Source organism: Puma concolor, chromosome B3, assembly GCF_028749965.1.
Source record: "Puma concolor isolate L17-30 chromosome B3, mPumCon1.1.hap2, whole genome shotgun sequence".
In the NCBI taxonomy this organism is placed as follows: Eukaryota; Metazoa; Chordata; class Mammalia; order Carnivora; family Felidae; genus Puma; species Puma concolor.
This window is the reverse complement of record NC_141672.1, coordinates 46,661,568-46,684,975: the sequence shown is the minus strand read 5'-3', so window position 1 is coordinate 46,684,975 and position 23,408 is coordinate 46,661,568. Positions and strand designations below refer to the sequence as shown.

The 23,408-nt window shown below is 39.1% G+C and overlaps 1 protein-coding gene across 3 annotated transcripts; it reads right to left on the bottom strand.

Moving 5' to 3' along the window:
- Positions 1-1,219: 1,219 nt before the first annotated feature.
- Positions 1,220-22,838, bottom strand: GMFB (glia maturation factor beta). 3 transcript variants are annotated; one of them, XM_086709717.1, is made up of 8 exons: positions 22,681-22,838; positions 17,962-18,058; positions 16,023-16,072; positions 15,278-15,327; positions 14,468-14,553; positions 13,470-13,543; positions 6,291-6,373; positions 1,220-1,383 (listed from the first exon to the last, which is right to left on the bottom strand). In XM_086709717.1, the coding sequence occupies exons 1-7, from the start codon at positions 22,681-22,683 to the stop codon at positions 6,335-6,337; spliced, it is 399 nt and encodes a 132-aa protein (XP_086565843.1). In that variant the 5' UTR covers positions 22,684-22,838; the 3' UTR covers positions 1,220-1,383; positions 6,291-6,334. The 3 variants fall into 3 exon arrangements, with proteins under 3 accessions (XP_086565843.1, XP_086565841.1, XP_086565842.1); XM_086709715.1 differs by lacking the exons at positions 1,220-1,383; positions 6,291-6,373 and adding an exon at positions 8,088-11,790 and having other exon boundaries at positions 22,681-22,837; XM_086709716.1 differs by lacking the exons at positions 1,220-1,383; positions 6,291-6,373 and adding an exon at positions 8,088-11,790 and having other exon boundaries at positions 14,468-14,550; positions 22,681-22,837.
- Between the last annotated feature and the right edge of the window lie 570 nt (positions 22,839-23,408).

Sequence of the window (23,408 nt, the reverse complement as noted above, 5' to 3'; positions counted from 1 at the left end):
CTGAGGCACATGCCAGCCCTGCCACGTCCCACCCTACAATGTCCTGGGCTGTTTGGACTAGTGTGGGCAGGGCTGAAGGAAACTAACGAGGTAAGGGGCAGGACACTGGGGCTTGCGGTGGCCAGGAGCCACTACCACCCCCAGGCCTAATGGGTTGTAAAGGGAACTTAATCTGAATTTGTAATGTGAGAGTGGCTATGAGGCAGGAAGGGGCAAACATGGGCCATGGGTATAGGAAATTCAGATTGGTTTTGAGCAAGCCAAAGCTGTGAAATGGAGAAGAGATTAGCAGAGTCAATGGCCAGGTGGTTCAACCGCAGGACCAATGGGACTAGAAAGGGAGGTACTTTATTACCCTAATGGCAGAAGATCAACAAACTTCTGCATTTGAAGTGAAAACCAGAAAACTTGGTCTGTGTAGCTGAAGCTAGGTGCTTCCATTTCCCCAGGCCATATTCCAATTTCAGTGAAGCTCAGTTGTACAGCCATCCCTAGGTCAAGCTCTTCACTACCATGAGTAACCTCACAATTAATCTCACGACCAGAGATGGATTAAACTGAATACCTGGAAATTTCAACAAGGAATGTGTGCTACCAATATGAGAAAGACTATACCACCTCACTGAGAAATATAAAAGACATAGCTAAAAGATTTTCCTTAACTGAAGTTTTAAAAGATGTCATTTTTTCCCAAATTAATTTATATTACCACGATTGTAATCAACATCCCAAGGAGATTTGGAACTAAATTATTTTAAAGGTTACTTAAAGAATACATGAAAATACCAAATAAATATTTGAAAACAAAGAAAGGTGTGTATATATATATATATATATATACAAATAAATAAATATACATATATATATATATACATAACATCTTATAAACCTGCAGTAATTAAGTATGATTGAGATACAAAAATCATCAAACATTATCAGTACATTAGAATAATTGCTCCAGGGGCGCCTGGGTGGCACAGTCGGTTAAGCGTCCGACTTCAGCCAGGTCACGATCTCGCGGTCCGTGAGTTCGAGCCCCGCGTCGGGCTCTGGGCTGATGGCTCAGAGTCTGGAGCCTGTTTCCGATTCTGTGTCTCCCTCTCTCTCTGCCCCTCCCCCGTTCATGCTCTGTCTCTCTCTGTCCCAAAAATAAATAAAAAACGTTGGGAAAAAAAAAAAAAAAAAGAATAATTGCTCCAGAAAAAGACCAAACTCCATGTAAGAACTGAACACTTTCTTTAATGTTTATTTATTTTTGAGAGAGAGAGAGAGACAGAGAGAGACAAAGAGAATGTGCAGGGAAGGGGCAGAGAAGAGAGGGAGACACAGAATTCGAAGCAGGCTCCAGGTTCTGAGCTGTCAGCACAGAGCTCGACTCGGGGCCTGAAATCACAAACCGTGAGATCATGACCTGAGCCAAAGTCAGATGCTTAATTGACTGAGCCACCCAGGTGCCCCAAGGATTGAACACTTTCTAAAGGAAGCATCCCAAATTATCAGGAAAAAATATTTTTAGATGTGTTAAGCTTTGTTGAGGTATGTTTAATAATTTAAATTCTTTTTTATATCATATAATTAGGTCAATTCATGGCTAACCACAAAATGGTAAGAAAACACATAAGGTTGTCAAATCTTTGGCCATGGGTGTAGTTTTTAAACCAAAAAACAGTGAGCTATGGGGCGTTGGATGGCTCAGTTGGTTAAGCATCCAGCTCTTGATTTCAGCTCAGGTCGTGATCTCATGGTTCATGGTATATAGTCCCATGTTGGGCTCTGTGCTGTTAGCTTGGGATTCTCTTTCTCCCTCTCCGTATGCCCCCGCTTACACATGGGCATTCTCTCTCTCGAAATAAATAAATAAACTTAAAAGGGGCGCCTGGGTGGCGCAGTCGGTTAAGCATCCGACTTCAGCCAGGTCACGATCTCGCGGTCCGTGGGTTCGAGCCCCGCGTCAGGCTCTGGGCTGATGGCTCAGAGCCTGGAGCCTGTTTCTGATTCTGTGTCTCCCTCTCTCTCTGCCCCTCCCCCGTTCATGCTCTGTCTCTCTGTGTCCCAAAAATAAATATAAATGTTGAAAAAAAAAAAATTAAAAAAAAAAAAAAAATAACTGAAAAAAAAATAACCCTCAAAAATAATCCAAAGCATGGAAAAATTCTTTTGAACAAAAATATCTTTAGCAGTAATTTTGGAAACATCCAAAATATCTAACAAGAGAACTGTTGAGTACACTATGATATATGCACTCAAAAAAATATTATGAAACTAACTACATTTATTAATAGTTTTTTAAATGAAGAATATATATATTATTTACAAAAATTGGATAATACCATATACAATTATCTCCTATACATAGGAATGGATTGAAAGGAAACTAACATATATTAAAATGTTTTTTTCTAGTTTTATTGAGATATTATTGACATATAACATGTAAGATTAAGGTGTACAGTCTGATGATTTGACCCTTGAAAAACACGGAAGTTAGGGACACTGACCTACCGCATAGTTGAAAATACATGAATAACTTTTGAGTCCCCAAAAACTTAACTACTGATAGCCTACTGTTGACTAGACACCTTACCAATAACACCAACAGTTGATTAACACATATTGTATATGTATTATACACTGTATTCTTACAATAAAGGAAACAAGAGAAAAGAAAATATTGGAAAATCATAAGAGAAAATACATTTGTAATACTGTACTGTATAAAAAAAACCCCACATATAAATGGACCCATACAGTTTAAACTCGTGTTATTCAAAGATCAACTGCAGTATTTTTTTCACATGTGTTTATAAAATATTTAACTGTAGTGATGCTGTTAGCTGCCTATTCCAAGATAAAAGACCTTTGTTGAAATATAAAGTGTTTATAAAATATTTTAAGGACTCTGAAGAAGTTTTGTTTTCCTTGCTTAACTGTTAGATCTTACTAATAAAATCTGTATAGCTTTTAAACATATAACTGAAAAATTTAAACCAACAGGTGGGGTGGAAGAGAAAGTTGAGGTAAATCTCCCAGAATAAAAACAAAAAATATAAAGAGATAAATAATATTAAAGATAAGAAAATTAAAGAGTCAGAGCAAGTAGTCCACCATCCAAACCAGTAAGAGTGCTAGGAGGGAGCAAAAATATGGAGGTTACCAAATAAATAATGGGAAAAAATTGTTCTTTGAATTTAAGAATATGAATCTCCAGATTCAAATAGTCCATCAAATATCTACCACAATGAATGAAACCAAATCCACACCGAATCACATCATGGAGACATTGCACAATATCATAACTAGGGAGAAGATCCCAAAGGAAAAACATAACTTACAACACAATTGGAGTCAGACTGGCATCAGACTTCTTTTTTTTTTTTTTCCAACGTTTATTTATTTTTGGGATAGAGAGAGACAGAGCATGAACGGGGGAGGGGCAGAGAGAGAGGGAGACACAGAATCAGAATCGGAAACAGGCTCCAGGCTCTGAGCCATCAGCCCAGAGCTGACGCTGGGCTCGAACTCACGGACCGCGAGATCGTGACCTGGCTGAAGTCGGACGCTTAACCGACTGCGCCACCCAGGCGCCCCAAGGCATCAGACTTCTTAACAGCATGTTGCAACTAGAAGGTGGAGGAGCAATGCCCTTAAAATTCTGAGGGAAGATAATTTCCACCCTAGAATTTCAACCCAGGAAAGGGGATAGATAATTCGAGAAGGATTTGATAAAGGGCTAAAACTACAGAGTGAGAAGAGATACCACAGTCTTAAAAACTCTGTGTTCCCATCCCGAAGTCCATGGAAGGAAGAAAGGTAGTGGTTACCAGGATTCAGAAAGAGAAGACTGTCTTGAGTAGATAAGTGACTTTCAATGGAGGGCCATAGCCTGCCGAGGCCCTAATGTTGTGATTGAGGGAATAAATACCTGTCTTCCCTTTCCATCCTCCCTAGAGATTGGTTGACCTCCAGCAGAAACCTGAGGGCAAGGGAGCCAGCTGATGTAGTTCCTAAAGGTTGGCCTCCTGGGGACAGAGACCAGAGTGAAGGGTGGAGACTGACAGGTTCTGGAGAGACAATCAGAGAATATCTGTCACAGCAGCTGAACCACCAATCAATTGTGATGACGGAGTAAAAACATTTTCTGAAATATGAAAACTCTCCTCCCATGTACCATGAGCTTCAGCAAAATGAGTTAACAAGGTAGGGAATACATGAGACCCAACCAAATGGTTCCAGCTAAGAAGCTTCAGAACAAAATGCTCATGCCTATAGAGCATCCAATACAGATTTTAGAGGAAGGATGGAAGGTGGGGAAGGAGGTCTCTAAGAAGGGGGGGAGGGGGGAACTGATAGATTTTTTTTTCCACTGAGAGTTATTTAACTACAAGTTACTTAAATGTATGTAATTTCGACTCTCCTTTCATACTTGAAATCTTTTGGAACTGGCAGATTTTATTTGTTGAAGCATTTGGAAGAATTGCTAGGCATTTGACTAATCTGTTGGAGGTGTTCAGAAAAAAAAACAATAACTACATTGAAAACTAAGAAAATGGGGGGGTCATTATTAATCCAAGTAAAACAGAAGTTATAGAAAGAGTAATCATGAAGAAACCCTAAAAAGCCATCCAAAGATGCAAAAGATGACTTCTAGGAAAGAATCAGCATTTGAATGCTTGCCCTATTCTTGGAACTCATGGCCAATCAGTGTTAAATAGAGAAGCAGTGACATCCAAAAGAACCACAACCTTCTTTTACCAACAACATGTGCATCCACAAAAAGGAAATCAATCCAGGAGGCTAGTCTTCTCACCAGGAGCAGGCACAGAAGCTAACGTCTTCTCCCTCCCCTCTCCCACACCAGGGGGATAAGTGCCAGTGGCAGAACAAGAGAACAGGACTTGAGGGCAAGTATTTCCTCCTACCTTCCCCAAAGCCACAAATTCAGCGTGTGCTTAAGGAGAGAAGAGGTTTGATCCAAGATTGGATTTTTAAAATGAATCTGAACTGAATCTTAGCAATAGAAAGAGGGACTTATAACAACCAGCCTGAAATATGATGGAAATAAATCACCAAGGAAGCTTTTTAACCAGAGGAAAAAAGAGGCTTGATGGGGAACAGAGGTAGCAATTTTTGAAAAACACCTCCCAATTTTTTTTTTACACGAGTACATTTGAGATTCCCTATTCAGACCAGTTACATAAATTAGAAAACTATCAGATGGTGGTAAGTGCTAGGCAGAGAATTAGAGCAGAGGTAAAAAAAGAAAAGGAAAAAACCCCAGATGTGATATGATGGTGACTGTGTTGCTACCTTAGGATGAATGATCAGGGAAAGTCTCTGCGAGAGGCAACATTTAAGCTCAGTTCAGAATAAAGAAGCCAGTCAAAGGAATATGGAGGAGGTGAGTGCAGAGAAGGGAGAGTGGGCAATCTTCCCAGGAAGAAGCTACAGCTAGTGAGAATGCCTGAGCATGGTGTGTTTGACAAATAAAAATAGGCCCAGTATGGCTCGGGTGTAGTGGGCTAGGAGAATAGGACAAAATGAGACCAGAGAACCATGCAGGGGCCAGATGTGAGAGCTGACACTGATGACAGAGGAAGCAAACTGTACCCTCCCTGATGGCAGCAAGGCAAAGAGGCATGTTTCTTGTGGGCTGAGGAAGGGAGCTGAACAAGGGACACAATTCAAGATGTCTATCTGGAGAAGCAGGGCGCCTATGCCAGAGTTGACTACCAGAAGCTAAGACCTGGGAGGGACAGTGGTAAAGCCACTAGCCATAGAAGACATGACCCATGTCAAGGGACTTCTAGCCAAAGTCCTCAATGGGAATTGGCAAAGAGCCCACAGAAGCATTCAATGGAGAAATAGAATTGGTATTTGACATTGGCTGCACCCCAGAAGGCCCCAACTCTGATTACATTTGTACCAGGTTAATGAGTCTTTTTTTGCTCCCTTAAGTTGCACCCCTCCACTAATCCCAGAGGGCCCAGAGACAACTAGGGAGTGGGGGAGCAAAGCAGGACAACGAGGAACAGACCACACCCCATCCCCACAGTGGGTTCTCAGCCTGAAGTGGACTTGATGAAAGTAGAGGCTAGGAAAGAGAGATGAGGGAGGGAGATTTTTTTTTGGTTGTTATTATTTTGGTTCTTTTTTTACGTTTATTTATTTTGAAAGAGAGAGAGAGCAGGAGAGGACAAGCAGGGGTTGGGTAGAGAGGACAGACAGAACCCAAGCAGGCTCCTTGCCATCAGCGCCATTAGCACAGAGCCTGATGCAGGGCTGGAACTCACCAACTGCAAGATCGTGATCTGGGCTGAGATCAAGAGTCGGACGGTTAACCAACTGCACCACCCAGGTGCCCCGATGGAGGGAGCTTTAAAGGAAGTAAGACATTGACATTTTTGACATTAGACTAGACTGGAATTTTTATTACCTGAAAAAAATGAGTTACAGGGTGCCTGGGTGACTCAGTCTGTTAAACGTTGGACTCTTGATCTCTGCTCAGATCATGATCTCATGATTCATGAAATCAAGACCCATGTGGGGCTCTGCACTGACAGCATGGAGCCTACTTAAGATTCTCTCTCCCTCTCTGCCCCTCTCCCTTTTTCTCATTCTCTCAAAATAAATAAACTTAAAAAAAAAAAGAATATAATTCCATAATTATTTAGGGTTCCCAGAAAAACTGTGGGGCCAGAGGATTCCTCCTACAGAGAAACCGATAACCAAAAACATCACAATGGATTTCTTGGAGCAGATGTTTTCTTCCTTTTGCTTGTTTGTATTTTTTTAATGTTTATTTTTGAGAGATAGCGAGAGACAGACAGACAGACCACAAGTGGGGGAGGGGCAGAGAGAGAGGGTGACACAGAATCTGAAGTAGGCTCCAGGCTCTGAACTGTCAGCACAGAGTCTGACGTGGGGCTTGAACTCATGAGCTATGAGATCATGACCTGAGCTGAATCAAACGCCCAACCAACTGAGCTACCCAGGCACCCTGTTTGTTTGTATTTTCTAATTTTTCTCTAATGGTATTGGTTTTTTAATTTTTTGACAGAGAAAGCATGCACATGCATGTGGGGGGAGGAGGGGCAGAAGGAGAGAGAGAGAGAGAGAGAGAGAGAGAGAGAGAATCTTAAGCAGGCTCCACACTCAGCAGAGCCTGATGTAGGGCTTGGTCTCACCATGGTGAGATCACAACCTGAGCCGAAATCAAGAGTCAAACACTTAACTGACTTGAGACACCCAGGCGCCCTTCTCTAATACTGGTTTAATGAAAGTTTTGTGTTTTATTTCCTAAAGAAGTTACTATATTTAGTTTGACAAATAGACTTCACAGTTCAAATGACATTTGAGATCATTATTGAAGATTGTTATTTTTGACAGGCAGCAGCAGCATGTGGAGGGTGCTGGTAGGGGATGTGGCCCAGAGCATGTGCCCAAGAAAGAAGGGTGTTCCATTAGGCTGGAGTGTAAATGTAGGGAATCGTGGTAGGTGAAACCAGAGGTTGTGCTAGAATTAGTTACCTTTGTGTGCAAGTAAACAAAATAAGTAATGGAGGGTTTCTGATAGGGGTAGAACCCAGAAAAACCTGACCAACCAACCAACCCTCAGAAAGAGGGGGCTCTGGGGGCACCCAGGTGGCTAGGTTGGTTAAACATCCGACTTTGGCTCAGGTCACGATCTCATGGTTTGTGGGTTTGAGCCCCACATCGGGCTCTGTGCTGACAGCTCAGAGCCTGGAGCCTGCTTCAGATTCTGTGTCTCCCTCTCTCTGCCCCTCCCCTGCTCACACTCTTTCTCTCAAAAATAAACATTAAAAAAAAGAAAGAAAAGAAAGAACGCCCTCTGCCACTACAATCATTTTAGCACCAGACCAAGTTTTAGAAATTTTTATAATCTTGTTACATTCTCCTTCACCCATCCTATTTTTGCCAAGTGATTCCTGCTTATTTTGCCTTTCAGTTTTTCCAGAGAAAGTAAACTGAATCTGTGTGGCTCATGCAAAGACCGCAACTGAGCCAGGCAGGTAAAAGTAACTCTAAAAGGCAGAGGAGGTGAGAAAAAAAAAGAAAAGCCAGAAGCCTTTTCATGTTAACATTTTATTTAAACCAGTACAAGCACCATGCTTAACAGAAGACTGTCCAAAATAAACATGCAATATGAACTAGCAGAGACTGAAATCACAGCTTAAGAAGTTGTGCCAGTTGTTGATTTTGTTAAATGATGACAGGGAACTGTTAAAGTTCACAAGACTAAACCATTAATGTTTCAAGCCTCCTGAATGAGATTATATTGGACCATCTAGGTCAGTGGGAACTGCCCTGGCAAGTTAGTGATCTCAAACAATATTCAAGTAATATACGTGTATGAACTATATTCCAAAAAGCAAGAAAACACAGTTTCTATCACAACCTTAACATAGTTGTTTTGAATATTAACAGGAACATGGTCACGGATTTGAAATGTCAAATGGCATAACAAGAAACAAATTTCTCAAGAATATTCAACTTGGGACCATTGATGTTAAGTGGCCTATAAGATTTACATTCTTCCAGAAATACAAAATGAGATTTGTCCAGAAATGTTTGAGACACTTCTTCACATAAGTTGTAAAGGCTCAAATTCTGTAGATTCCAGTATTATCAGTCTATCGAACAAACAGGGAAAGCAACCGTACTAAGAATATTTGAATTGATAGAATACAAGTTACTCTCTACTTCCACCAAATATCAGCATTTAAACTCTTATGAAAATATCTATTCATCACTAGTCCACATTATGGATTAATGACATTGCTCAGGTTTTAAAGGAGTCCAAACATTTTTTTAAGTATACCTTCCTTACTATCTATATACGTGGGGAATAAAGACAGCCAAATTTAATTTGGCAATAAACTCCTCTAACTGGAAATTTTTAGTTAAAGTGTCGGACCAAGATACAGTTTATGGCTACATGTGACTCCTGAAAATAGGAGATAAAAGGGGACAGAAAAGTGCTGACAGACATTTTGCTACAAAGATTATTTAGTAATGATAATAAAAAATTTAGCAACACCCTCTTAAACAAGAGTATGTTTAACTGCACTAGGCATTTGGTAAACTTTTTAGAAACAGACAATTTGAACATTTATTTTAGAAGTCAATTAAACAAAAACAGTCTAACAACCTTTCTCCTAACATGATTGCTTCAATACCAGAATGAAGTGAATACTACTCAAAATGACATTTTGGAATTTCAGCATAGTAACCTGAGAACAGTTTTCTTCATCTGTCAGTTATGCTGCCACAAAAACCATACTAAACACATGCTAGAATTACTCGTTGGCTCTATCGTTACATTGGATGCTATGCAGAACTTATTATGCAAGGCCAACAATTTCAAAACTAATGCTGACTTAGAAGACCATGAAGGAGGTTCCCAGGAAAAAAAGCTGATGCCAACAGGGAAAGATTAAGATATGAATGAGAATAGCTGCACCAGAAAGCTATGGAATGTAAAAACTGCAATTGTCAAATCTGGAGTTACTTTTTGAGAGAAGGCAGAAAAAGAGAGCAAATAGAAATATACTTGAAAAGAACAATGCAAAAGTTTGATTAGATGGAAAGGAAATTTATATAAAAGTCTGAGAACACCCTGGAGCATACAATTTAGAAGTCTCCCTAGAGGACAGAGGGAGTAAAAACACATTCTACTGCTTCCCCAGTCTTACTTACTGTCTTGTAAAATACATGTTATAGACAAGGAATCAAACAAGGTCAAAAATGCATGATTTATCATAGCTCTTTGCCCCTGTTAGAGAACAGGGGAACTCAGTTCTGTTTATGGAGGTCAGTGAGGACTTTCAGTTTAAAAAAAACAAAAACAGGCAAGACAAAAAAGGAACCTCATTAAAAAATACATTCTTGCAGCACTAGTTTCTCTTATTGCTGCAAACCAGGTGAAACAAAATCTCATTTCCTTCATTTAAAAACATTAAAAACACTCTCCATTCACTTGGGTTATATCTGCATTTCTACGGAATTAGAAGCATTATTCTCCAATATCAAAATAGCTGTTTAAAGAATTCATAAACTTCCTGGGTAAAGTTCTCTCTCTTTCTCTTTCTCTCTCTCTCGCTCTCTCTCTCCAGAAATTGGAATAGAGAATCTTTCCCATTCGATAACCAAAACAAATGCCCACTCTAGCACTTCCTCATCTCCAACTAACTTCCTATTGCTTCCTGTTTTTTAGATTAGTGAAGCCAAACAGCACTGGCAACAGAAGATTCAATATTGTGGAAATTCCAACTATCTTCACCTCTTTATTAAAGTTGGCACAGAAACCTCAACAAGAAAATGCAAAGAATGGATGAATGGAAAATATGCCATTAAAAAAATGCCTTTCTAGTTTTGAAATGACTAAGACATTCTTAATATAAGAATCTGCTCACCAAATTTTATTAGTCTTTAGAGTCTCAACACTGTTTGTCAAATTAAGTTCAACACTTACTTACATGTTGTTAAAGTACACTACATATTAGAATCCTTGCTTCATGCCAAAGATGCCAACAAGACTGACGTACAGTTTAGAATATCTTCTGACATTTAGGATAGAAGATGCAATTTCTATTGATGTGTTAATGTTATTAACTCTGGCCAAGGTTTTAAGATAAATAATTTTTCCTATGGCACGAAACTAATCATAAATATACCCAAAGTTACAACTCTCAACTGCCATATATTCACCAATGCAAGCAGATAGTTGGAATTTTAAAAATATGAAGTTGATTTTATTACAAATTTCAGATAAACACATTTAGAAAATTGTTTTACTTGGACCCTTTACAAAAGTATTAATTTCACCAAATCTGGAATACTGGCAGTGTAAAAGTCTTAAACTAACTTTAAAGCTAACAAATCAAAGGCACAGTATTAACACACTTAAAGTAACTAGTGTTCACAGGACAACACTGAGAGGTGCTTTATAATTAAAGTGTTATCAACCTAGATCCAAAACTATCCAGCTATGACACAACCAGGAATGAAGCCCTTGATTAGTTCCAACCTATCAATTTCCAAGACTAAGATGCTATTTTCTATTAAGAAGAAAACCTAATAGTCATAACTATTATAACATCTAACTCCCAGACCTTAAGAATGAACGGCTGATGAACAAAGTTTCTGGACTTGATTAAAAAGATACAGGAAACCAGAGAAGGCATGAACTGATGAAAAATGTACTTGTAATGTAGATTATACTACAGTAAATTACTTTTCATGGCTCAAAATTGGGTCATTCAAGTCTTTTACCCCAAAGTAATTTCAAAGATTTGACAAGTGATAATACGCTATTTTCATATATAAACTGCTAATATCCAGTATTTGTCAAAAGGAGGCAACTGTTGTCTATCACAATCTAATACCCACTTTCCAATAGTGTCTGTAAATAGTAACAAATTCTGAACCATAAGTTATAGAAATTAGTCACAAGAGTGCAAAAAGTCCCTGGAGAGAAGTAGTCCACCTAACAATTACAAATATAAGGAAACACTTTACAAAGTTTCATTACTATGAAGATGATTTCCCCTTTGTTCAAACTTTGAACAAACGAAGAATTTTTCTTTACTGCAGGAAACAAACTGTAAGTAACAGTGCATTTTTAGGCATAAGTATTTATGTCTGGTTCCAGTATGGTCAGGTTAATACATAAATACTTTAGAAACACAGAAGTTCACATTAGTGGAAAAATCCAAGTTTCTCACGTAACCATTCTTCAGTTAGGTCTTCGGTGTTTCTTATTTCAAATACCTTAAGAAAAAAACCTTATGTCATACTTTAACACTCTCAAAAAATATATATATATATGTGAGTGTTGAATATCAAATTCTCCTTCCTTTCATTCATGTTGGTCATGACTTATCTATGTAAATTAGACATACCTTTACTTTTTTTATTTTTTATTTTTTAAAGTAATCTACACTCAACATGGGGCTCGAACTTAACACCCGTGAGATCAAGAGTCACACGCTCTACCAACTGAGCCAGCCAGGTGCCCCAACCTTTACTTTTTTAAAATGCTAAGTACTAATTTACCAAAGTTTAGCAATCAAGATGGCATAAAACCAAAACTCTCTTAAAAGCACAAATCTACAAATATTCTAAAAGAACAGTTCTGTACATCTTACCCACTAGAAGAGATACCCCAAGTATACACAACTAAAATCAATCAATTAGTTAGGAACTGGAAGAACATACACTGGTCTTCCATAGTTGGAGGAAATACAAGCTGTAGAATGTTTTGATAAGGAGGGACTACAGGCCCACAGCCACAAATCTCTGTACACACACAGGCTGGGGAAGTATAATGGCTATAAAGAAACAATGTAATAGAGCAGAAAGGATGGGATTGAGGCCAGATGTGGGTTTGAATCCTAGCTCTGTCATTTACTATTATGCAACCTTGGGCCAGTCTTTCATCTTCTGAAACTCAATTTTCCCACCTACAGAACAGCAATATCACAGTGTCGTGGTGAGGATTCAATGTGATTATTTGTAAAAGTCACTTATAAATTGTAATGCCTTAATTCCAGCACTTTATGGTGTGTGTGAGATTAGAACAGAAATGAGGCTGTCCTTCCTAATCACCCACCCCTTAGATCAACTCCAGGGTGTTCCTATGGTACAAATGAGAAAAAGTAGGGTCTATAAGTTGGGGCTGTCAATGACAATCACATGGGCTAAAGGTAAAAGCAGGGGGGAATGAAAGACATCTCCCGGATTGATGATTAAACACCTAAGGAGAAAACACTGATGCTGTTCTTAAAATAAAACCTGAAAGGAAATGTTATTTAATATTATTTCAGTGATGTAATGGTCCATTTCAAAACCTTAAAAGTACACACTTTTACAACTCAAACTAATACGTGGAAGTTAAATAAAGTTCGAGAACAGGTATCTCTCTTACCATTAAACTTCAAAAAATGCCATAAAACAATGGGGACAGTGGAGGCATAAGGACAGTGTCTCATATAAAACAATGTTCTAGTTTCATAAAGCTAGTAAGTATTCTTAACAATTTAACTTTAGACTTGGGAACAAGATAGTTAACTGCATAATGTGGAATTCGTTTCATTTAGGCTATGGTAAAGGGCTATGAGAAACTTCAATACTTACTTTTATCTACTAGAAACTACGTTACGGAAGATAAAAAAAACTCTCAATAGATTGAATAGTTGCAGTGGCTTTTCTAAAGCTGCCTATATTTTGAATGTGATTTCTTCTAATTAACTTGTAATTTCCATTCAAAAAACACACTTTGATTAATGACATGTATCATTCTTTTTTCAAACAATAAAACTCTCTAAGTTCACTGCTCTGTTCTAAATAACTTTCACCTGCATAAAAAATACTTAACTCTTCAGATTACTTTAGCTATTGCTCTAAGGGAAAAATACTATCTCAATAAGCAAGTAAAATACAAATACCACCTTGGTTAGTTCAGCTGTTTGGACTAACTTATTCTTACTCCCAGCATACATCATCTGTTGTTCAGGCTTACATCCTGGAAAAGAGATTAGTATAGACATGAGACTTAGAAATTTAAAAAGTGATGAGTTTTCACTTTTTACTTTCAAAAAATGACACATTTAGGATATTCTTATCCTATTGAGTTTACAAAAAACTTCAGTCTCAGTGTGTATGGGTGTATTTCGAGAGTCTTACATTGCATATTGCCTGCACAAAGCCATAGCTAAATGACAAACAAGGCTGGTCAACAAAAATAAATGAGGCTACATCTCTGTAGATCTTTTACAACCTCGTAAATACTTAAGAACTTTTCAGCACTATTTTAATTTTGACATTAAATATCAAGGTCAATTTTATGGATGCCTAACATATATAGGTTTGGGGATGGTGATGGATCAGTGTGGGGAGATGCACCCTGGACAAAAGTTACTATTTTAAGTGCTAAGTAAAGGATACAAATAGTAAAGTTTAGAGTTCAGAGTTGTGGGCATAATGGTGACAGTACTGGGAATTCTGGTGATAATGGATATACCCTGAATAACAATAAGCCACCTTAATATCTAATGTAAGCTACTCTGAAACTATTCTCAAGATTATAGGCGTTATCATCAGTAACTATTATTTTACACATAAACACAAATATATATCATGATTATACATGAAGTTCATGTACTCACACACAAAACTAAAACAGAAAATGTATGCTGGTATTTTAAAATGTCACTACGTTTCATATTCCTTAAATGTATGTATGATTTGACTGATGAATTACACTTCTAGAAATGTATCCTAAGAAAACAACTTCTTTCTAAGGATGAATTCATGTGCACATGCACACATACCTCTATTTAGGTTAAGTCAACACTTTACATCTTTAAAACAAGCATAAAATTTGTCTTATATAAAAATGGTTTAATTAGATCAGGACGAAATATACTATATAAAGGAATTCACTCACCAACAGGACTGGAGAAAATAAAGCACAGAGGATATGAAACTCTTCCATCATCATGTTGGTATTTATAACTATACACAATGAAGGTTTTTCTCAAGTTAAAGAAACTAAAATTATTGCTCTATTTGAGACAAGTATCTACCGACAAAGTTCTGAAAGAAATATACACCTGGGGAGCTAGTGAGTGGTAAATTTCTCTCTTATCCATTTGGGCCATACCTTTATTATCATTATCTTTCCATAAAAGTATACACGAGCCCCAAAGTTAAGTTATTAAATCACATTATCTCTCAAAAATATATTAAAAGTGTAGATTTAGTATGGAGGTTTTCTTTCTAAATTTTTATTGTAACCACATAATAGAAGGAATTTTTTAAAAAGGAAATAATTCATCCCACTAGTACATCAACTTCCCATTTTTCTTAGTCCAATATGTGCATACATTTTTTTTTTTTTAGAGAGACAGAGAGAGAGAGAGAGAGAGAGAGAGAAAGAGAGAGAGGAAACATAAGTGGGGGAGGGGTAGAGACAGTGGGGGACAGAGGATCCAAAGTGGGTTCTGGGCTGACAGCAGACAGCCTGATGCAGGGCTCAAACTCATAAACCCTGCTATCACGACCTGAGCTGAAGTTGGACACTTAACCAACTGAGCCACCTAGGTGCCCCCGTGCATACATATTTTGATTGTAATCATGGTGTAAGAGAAAATTTTGTAAAATATAGGTCTTTTAAAAATTGAACAAACCAACTTCGTAAATAAAATTCTGACCACTAAAGGAAACAAATCTTTTTAAAGCACCAAGAAAAGGATATCGAGGTTGTCGTTCAGGCAGTTCATCTTTAAGTTCATCCGGTGAAATGCCCTAGCACCACAAAGAAAAAAACTTTTTAAACATTTTCTTACCCATAATACCTTAAGTATATACCAAGTACCCATCTATTAACAGATATAACTTATACCAAGTACCCATTCTATTAACAGATATAACTTCATAACCACATCCCACAACATAAAATTTTAGGTTACTACATTGTATATAAGCTGAGATTCCTAAACCCTCAAGCCAATGAAAGCCCACACCAGCCCACTCAGTTTAGTTCCACTTATTATCTAAATAGCCGTGTTCATGTTTCAGCTGTCAAGAAATTCTGAATAAGATAATAGGCCACTCCTCAAAGGAGCATCTGATTTGGAGAGAGAAAAAAGTTAATTTTTTTTCAGTCTAAATTAGTTACTTACTTTGACAAACTAAACGCTTAGGTTATAGCATTTTAGATTTTAATTACTGGCCGAACAAGTTAGAAGTTATAAAGTTAACTGAGTTTTTACTGGACGTGTAGCCCTATCTTCGACCACTTATTACATTGGTTTCATTAATGTTTTCAAGAATGTGATTAAATTAGCAAGACAATGTGCTACATAATAATTAGCACATGCTTTTCATGCATAATGAGCATGTTTTTAGACTCATTTTAAAAGGACACGTAACTAACACCGCATCTTTCAGGCAACAGTAATTGCTTAACTATAAAACTGTACTTAGCTGATTAAACAAACCTCAAGCTCTTCATCCAGTACCACCAGGCGTTTATCCTTATCAATCTTCACTAAAATAAAAATACAGTATAAGTAAACTGTGATTCTAATGTGACCTTGATCTACCCAACCCACAGAGTCTCAGTCCTTTTTCTGGCATCTAAAATTAAAACATTAAGAAACACAAACATAAAACTCATTTGCAGTTTAGTTTATGGTCTAATTAGCTAGCTGTGCTTTTCAAGCAGTCAGCATTTAAAGGCTTTTACCCACAATTCTCATCACCTAATATGCTTATTTAGAATTTTACATCAACTCCTTACATTTCCTGTGTATCTGAAGAATTTTGTAACTCAAATGCAACTTCCTTGATAATAAAAAAAGGTCTGAAAGGGTGACTATAAAGGAGCGTGGTCTATGTAGCACGGTCAGAACTGCAAAGGAAAAGCGGACCAGGGGTTAGGATAGAACCACCACTAGATTTCCAGCTTCTCCAGAGTCCAGATTTCATAGCGCAGTATGATTATTCTGACAGGAAGAATTACCAAACAGCAGTGATATCTATATGCAAATATATGTAACATAACCTTAAGCCAAATTGAAAAATGTTTGGATAATCTATGCCTTTATACTTTTCCATTACTCTGAAATGTTGGCCAGTTTTCGTTTGTAATAACTTCATAGTAAATTCTGTAAGATACAGTAAGATCTGAAATAGCTTTATCTTTTGCAGCAAAATGGCACTGACATGAATGTTCACTTTTAAGAACTGTATGCCTACGTTGTAGTATTTATTTGTAATAGAACCAACATTCGTGACAAGTTGTCACTGCCTTGTTAATTCACATCTGCTGGATGCCTCTCTATTAAGCATAGTTATAGAGTTCTACACTGTTACCCCCCTGCCCTTCCTTCATCCTCCTAAATCATCACCCACATCTTAAATATTACTTAAGAATATAAAAGAAATCTGCATAACATCAGCTACAGCTCACAGCAGAAGAGACTATATGCAAATCATTCTTTCCATTGTCAGAAGTTGGTAACACTTAAAAGTACTCTCCATGAAACTGGGGTCCAAGTCTAGAATTGAAATAAGGCCCCAAATCACTTTGAAGACAATGCTGAACATTTTACCATTTTAGGTGCAGGCAAAGGTTTCTGGCTGAGATTGAATGACCAGGAAATTTTTAGTCTCCTGAGAAGTTAAAGGATGGAGCTGGATGGGTCACTACCATGACCAGGTGACTAAGATCATCTTCTCCAGAGCTGTGTAGGCAGCTGAGGAGGGAGGCAGGACACTCCACCTCTGTTCTATGATAACAAATATTACTTATTTTCTAAAGTGATCTAAAAGCAAGGGGGAGGATTAAAACAGGAGGAGGCGGGGCGCCTGGGTGGCTCAGTCGGTTAAGCGGCCGACTTCGGCTCAGGTCATGATCTCGCAGTCCGTGAGTTCAAGCCCTGCATCGGGCTCTGTGCTGACAGCTCAGAGCCTGGAGCCTGTTTCAGATTCTGTGTCTCCCTTTCTCTGACCCTCCCCCATTCATGCTCTCTCTGTCTCAAAAATAAATAAACGTTAGGGGCGCCTGGGTGGCGCAGTCGGTTAAGCGTCCGACTTCAGCCAGGTCACGATCTCGCGGTCCAGGAGTTCGAGCCCCGCGTCAGGCTCTGGGCTGATGGCTCAGAGCCTGGAGCCTGTTTCCGATTCTGTGTCTCCCTCTCTCTCTCTGCCCCTCCCCCGTTCATGCTCTGTCTCTCTCTGTCCCAAAAATAAATAAATGTTGAAAAAAAAAAAATTTAAAAAAAAAAAAAATAAAAATAAATAAACGTTAAAAATAAATAAATAAAATAAAACAGGAGGAGGCATATTATTTCCTAAAGTCTCAGTTTATTCAATGTAGCTATAAGATAAAAATCAACAAAGACCATGTAACTGAGGCAATCACTTTTAGCTTACTTATGATGGCAGCATTGTTCGTTTCTTTGCGAAAACGAAACTTTCTCAGCTTTTCCACTAAATCTTCAGCAACATCACAAACCACCAAAGACTCACTCTAGAAACGAAAAAAAAAAAAAAACCATGTATAAAATGCCATGACTTCAATACATGTACATGTGAAAGTTATAAAACTTAATACCTTTAAAAACATACTGACATCTACATGTCACAATTAAGTGAACTAACATGAAACACCTGAACACTTAGAGCTTTTAAATCTACCAACCTTTATCTACATTAATCATACACATTTGCTCATCTAATGTGTAGGCTATGCCTTAACTTTCTCTTTGGCTAATAAATGTCTCAAAGAACTAGATATAATAATGTGCAATTTCATCAGAACCAGAGAAGGGAAGAATACAGGAAAAGTCAAGGATCACTGCTGTTAGAAAATACATTTTTGCACTATGCAGGAAGAACAGGAAAAATCATCTTTATTGTACTTAGAATTAATAAGACCTTGGTTCATTTTTGTGTCTCGCAACTGTGAAAAAATACAAATAAACAAAAGTAAGTCACAAGAGTAAATACCAATACCATTTTATATCTTAACTAAATTACTGTGGGGATTAAAAAAAGAAGTTATTAAGAATTATGAAAGCGGGGCACCTGACTGGCTCAGTCTGCAGAGCATGCAGCTCGTCTCAGGGTCTTGAGTCTGAACCTCACATTGGGTGTAGAGAATTATGAATTCTTAAAAAAAAAAGAATTATGAAAGCAAAACTAGATGAAACCAATATAAACTATACTAAAAGAACCTTTTACAATTATGAAAAAATGTTAGAGATTCTTCTCCAGAAATCTGGCAAGGAAATGACCTAAAGCACTCTTCTTTTAGTAATGCAAATGTATTGCTGATTGAAAGCACAAGGACAGAAATCTTTTTTTTCCCCTTTCTTAATGTGTAAAACTTTGAACACATAGAAAAGGAGAGAGAATAGTATAGTGGAACCCTATGCACCTGTATCAGTTTCAAACATTATCAACACATAGTCGATCTTATTGCATCAAAACCCTCCATACTGCCCCCCATGGAAGTCACATAGCAAAGGCCCAAAGTCATTTCAACTGTATATATTTTAGTACGTATCATTAAAATGACAGTATGTGCCATTAAGAATACAAGGATAATAACAATATCTCACCTTAAAAAACCTAACCATAATTCCAGTCTCAAATAATCAAATAGAATTCGAATTCCCCACATTGTTTTTCCCCCCCGCAACAGGTCTGATTGAGTCAGGTACCAAAAGAAGGTCCACATTCTTTGATCTTTTCAAACATGTTTCCCTCTCCTTCAAGAAAATTAGAACATTTCAGAGACCAATGCTAAATACATGTCTCATTATAACCCAAAAAGTTGAAGGCTTCCAATTTTAAGTTAAAATACAAATTTAATAAAAGCCTACTTTTTTGACCCCAGGTTGGGTAAATGAGGGCATAAGTTAAATCAGAAATAGGTATTATTTTAAATTGTCCTTTAATTCAGACCACAGGATATGCTATTTACAATTAGAAAAGATATCCCGTCAATAGGTATTGTCCAATAAATAAGGTCCTAGCCAATAAATAAGGAGTCAAGTGCATGCAGCCTATTAGTTCTCCTTAGAAAAAGAGATGTTAAGTCATAAGGAGCTTCCTGAAGGTAGTATTCAACCATAGTCTATTTTCAAGAAAAATACAGAAGTCAAAAAGTTAGAATTTCCATTCTCTCTTCAACCAAGGGTAGAACCCATTAGCGAAACTAATAAATATTTTAGATTCTTGTTTAGGCAAAGACCACAACTTATCACAAAAGTCTTACCTTCCAGCTCTGACACTCAGAGCTGCTTGTGCAATCCTGACATTCTGAGGATCAGAAACCAAATGAAAATCATGCTGTGGTTTGATTTACAGAGCTTGTTTTGGCATTTTCACCCCTCCCAATACCATAATAAGGCCAAAAATTCCTTCCTACAAGAAAAGGGATGCAGGCTCAGTCAATTCTAATGGCTTACAGTTAGCAGAAGCATTTAAGAGTAAGTATAACACCCTGCAAACAACTCTATGTGGGTAAATATCAATATACAATTAAGTGGAGTGTTGAGCTTGATTGTTCACTTATTGGTTTCTCCATGTAAGAAACATTTAGTGAGTGTAAGCACCACGGTAAGTGCTAGGAATACAATCATATAAAATAAATAAATAAATAATATGGGCTTGCCCTCAGGGAGCTTCTATTACAGTCTAGTAGAAGACAGACCTACATCAAAAGGATCAGGTAAGGGGGCGCCTGGGTGGCTCAGTCGGTTAAGGGTCCGACTTCAGCTCAGGTCATGATCTCGCGGTCCGTGAGTTCAAGCCCCGCGTCAGGCTCTGTGCTGACAGCTCAGAGCCTGGAGCTTGTTTCCAATTCTGTGTCTCCCTCTCTCTCTGACCCTCCCCCGTTCATGCTCTGTCTCTCTCTGTCTCAAAAATAAATAAACGTTAAAAAAAATTTAAAAAAAAAAAGAAAAAGAAAAAGGATCAGGTAAGAAAATGTGTATTTGTTTGTACCTGTAGTAAGAACTAGACAAGAGAGACACAAGCTGCTATGAGAACTTAGGACCAGGGAAGAACACTATGGTCACAAAAGATTTGCCTGAAAAAGGTATCTGAAGGACCAAAACTGCCTATGCAGAAACCCTTTGATTAAAGTGATCATGGTACATGTAAGATAATGAAAGGCCAGTATGACTCTAGGACAGAGAATGAGCAGGAACATGGTATAAGAAGAGGTTGGTAGGGACTGGACCACATAGGGCCTCGTGGGTCATATTTTGGTCTTTATCCTATGAGCAAAGGGAAGTCACTAAGGAGTTTTAAGCAGAGAGGTAATGGGAAACATGATCAGATTTGCATGCAGGAAACAGAGTGCCAAGATGAATAGAGCAAGACTAGTTACTTGGCAAGACTAGTCCAAGTGAGAGATGAAAAGTAGCTTAGATTGATGAGGAACGAGAAGTAGGGAAATACTGCTAAGAACAGTTAACACATTATTAAACACTGTGAGAGAAACATGGTGCTATGCCCTTTACATGCACTTCCCCTCATGCTCAAAATAATCCCTTAGGATGAGTTTGTTTTATTATTCTCATTTTGCACAAAACTAAGGTTTGGAGAGGTTAAGTTCCTTCCCCAAAGTTAACACAACTAGTGAAGCCTGATCTCTAGACACTCTCTTAACCACTACAAAGGAGCTAATGCCAGACTGGATATTGGAGGGGTGACTTAGGAAAAAGAGTTACCGAGATAACTCCAAACTTCTCACTTGTGTAACAGACTAAATTATACCTTTCACTGAGTTGAGGAACACTGAGGAAAAACCAGGTTTGCAACAAAAGAGAATGAGTTCTACTCTGGACAAACTGAGGTGGCTTTGAAGCACCCAAGTGGGGAAAAGCTTCCTAGAAGGTAACTAAATAGTGGGAAATATAGATCTGGACTGGATCTCAGAAGCAAATGTGATACAAATTCACAAGTCATCTGCTTATAGGTAGGAGGTAATTGAAACTATGAATGTAAGAAAAGATGGATAAAGAAAAAACAAAAACAAAAACAGAATGGAAACCAAGCATTAGACTGGAGCCTAGAACACCTCCATGTGATGTCCAGGGAAGAACAGTCTGCATGGGACACATATGGACCAACAGTAAAAGAGAAAAACAAGAAGTCAAGGGGAAAGTCTGGGGAAAGCGAAAGCTCCAAAAAGGGGAGAGTAAACTGTCCAGAATGCAGATGAAAGGTCAGTTAAGATGAGAATTCAAGAGTCCCTTGTATTTGGTGACCATGACAAGATCTATTCGAAGGAGATGGGTTGAGAAATGAGTGACAGGTCAGACACAGGGCAGTGGGGAGCTGTGTTTTGTTTCTAATTAAAGAAACGAGCATATTTGAGCATATTTAAACACCCAATAGGAAAGATCCAGAAAAATCCTTGTTAGGCAATTGATTTAATTCTCCACTTTATTTTCAAGCATGGGGTTCAACCCATTCGAGGACGGAAGCTAAAGCCCCCAGAACAAACAAAACTAAAGCATCTGACAGGCACTTTAAGGCTAAAGCATCAAAGCCTTGGGTCAAAGGTTTCCAGCTGCCCTGACTCAAGGAAAGCAAGGATACGGAGAAATCCCGAGCGGCAGGCCAAGGAAGAAGGAGACAGAAACTAAGGCGAGGCCGAGAGAATGGAATCTGAATTTCCGAATCCTCCCTGAAAAGGCCGCCAGGCGGAAGGTGCTCAGCGCCGGTCTGCCCCTCAGGCCTGGCCCGGGCCCTGGCAAGAAATCGGCGTTTAGGGGAGCCCTTCGCTGAGCCAGACCTCCAGCCCCCTCCGACCCTGCAGTTCAGGAGCTGGCACTCTCCATCCAGAAGGACCCAGGCGAGGGTGACCCAACCCTACTACTGGCCGCACCCCAGTCCCAGGATCCGCTGGGCGGGTCGACCCCAGGCCCGGCCGGAGGATGCTGCCTTCAGGCCGGGTGGAAGCGGCTGCGGGCAGAGGCCAAGTCTCTGGCTGTGGGCACGCGCCAGCAGCCGGGGCGGAAGCGGCGGCCGACCCACCCCAGGCGCTGCCCGCAGAGCCTGGCTCCGGCAAACAGGAGAGCCAGGCTGGCTGGCCCGGCCCTCCGGCCCCCGCCCTCCCCGGCGGCAACTCACCATTTTCCTTCCGGCCGTCAGCAGCCTCTCGCCTTCCCTGGGGCCCCTTTAAGAATGGCACGACGACCTCCTCCCTTCCTGCCCCGGCGCCTGGGAGAGTCTCCCCCACCCATCAACGCGGCCGGGGCGGGCCGGCACGTGACGGCGGACGGCGGGAGGCGCGGCTCAAAATTAGCCGGAACGCGAGCGCCCGCCTGCTCCAGCTCCTGCTCCTGGGAAGGGAGGTTCTGTCTCACTGGGAGTGGGCCACAGTGCTAAAAGGCATTCTTCACATTCAAGCCCGTTCCTTGCTCCCCTTTAACTTTCCTCAAACTCTGAGAGCAATTTCTTGGTGACGTGATTACAATCATTTCAATGGCAAATATGTGTGTTGACCAAATTTGAACTCCCTCAAATCTAGGCATGCCTGCCTTTCCTTCCATCCTCTCCAGAACCCCTCCCCAAACCCCTCTCCCCAATCTATGATTGGTGAATACATTCCTTTTCTCAATCGTGTTTATTTATTGAAGTATAATTGAATAATGATTGTTGTCGACATGGTGTTATGAACCACTGCCTAAGACATTTTAAGAAGTTTCTGTAGGAGTTGAACTGATTGGAGCAAGCTTATTTTTCAATGTGGTGAGAAAAGTGGTTTGGAAGAAGTAAACTTTGAACTCTAGAATTCATACAGGTGCCTTCAATATAAGAAGCTTCCTGGGGCAGGATATCATGGTGTTTACAGCATA

What these genes read in the sequence shown, in the direction of transcription:
- GMFB (XM_086709715.1), bottom strand. An exon ending in CTGCCTGAACGACAACCTCG is followed by an intron (nt 14,554 to 15,277) that starts ATATCCTTTTCT and finishes TAACTTGAGAAA; the next exon opens with AACCTTCATTGTGTATAGTT. An exon ending in AAACAGCTGAACTAACCAAG is followed by an intron (nt 11,791 to 13,469) that starts GTGGTATTTGTA and finishes TTTTTTCTTAAG; the next exon opens with GTATTTGAAATAAGAAACAC.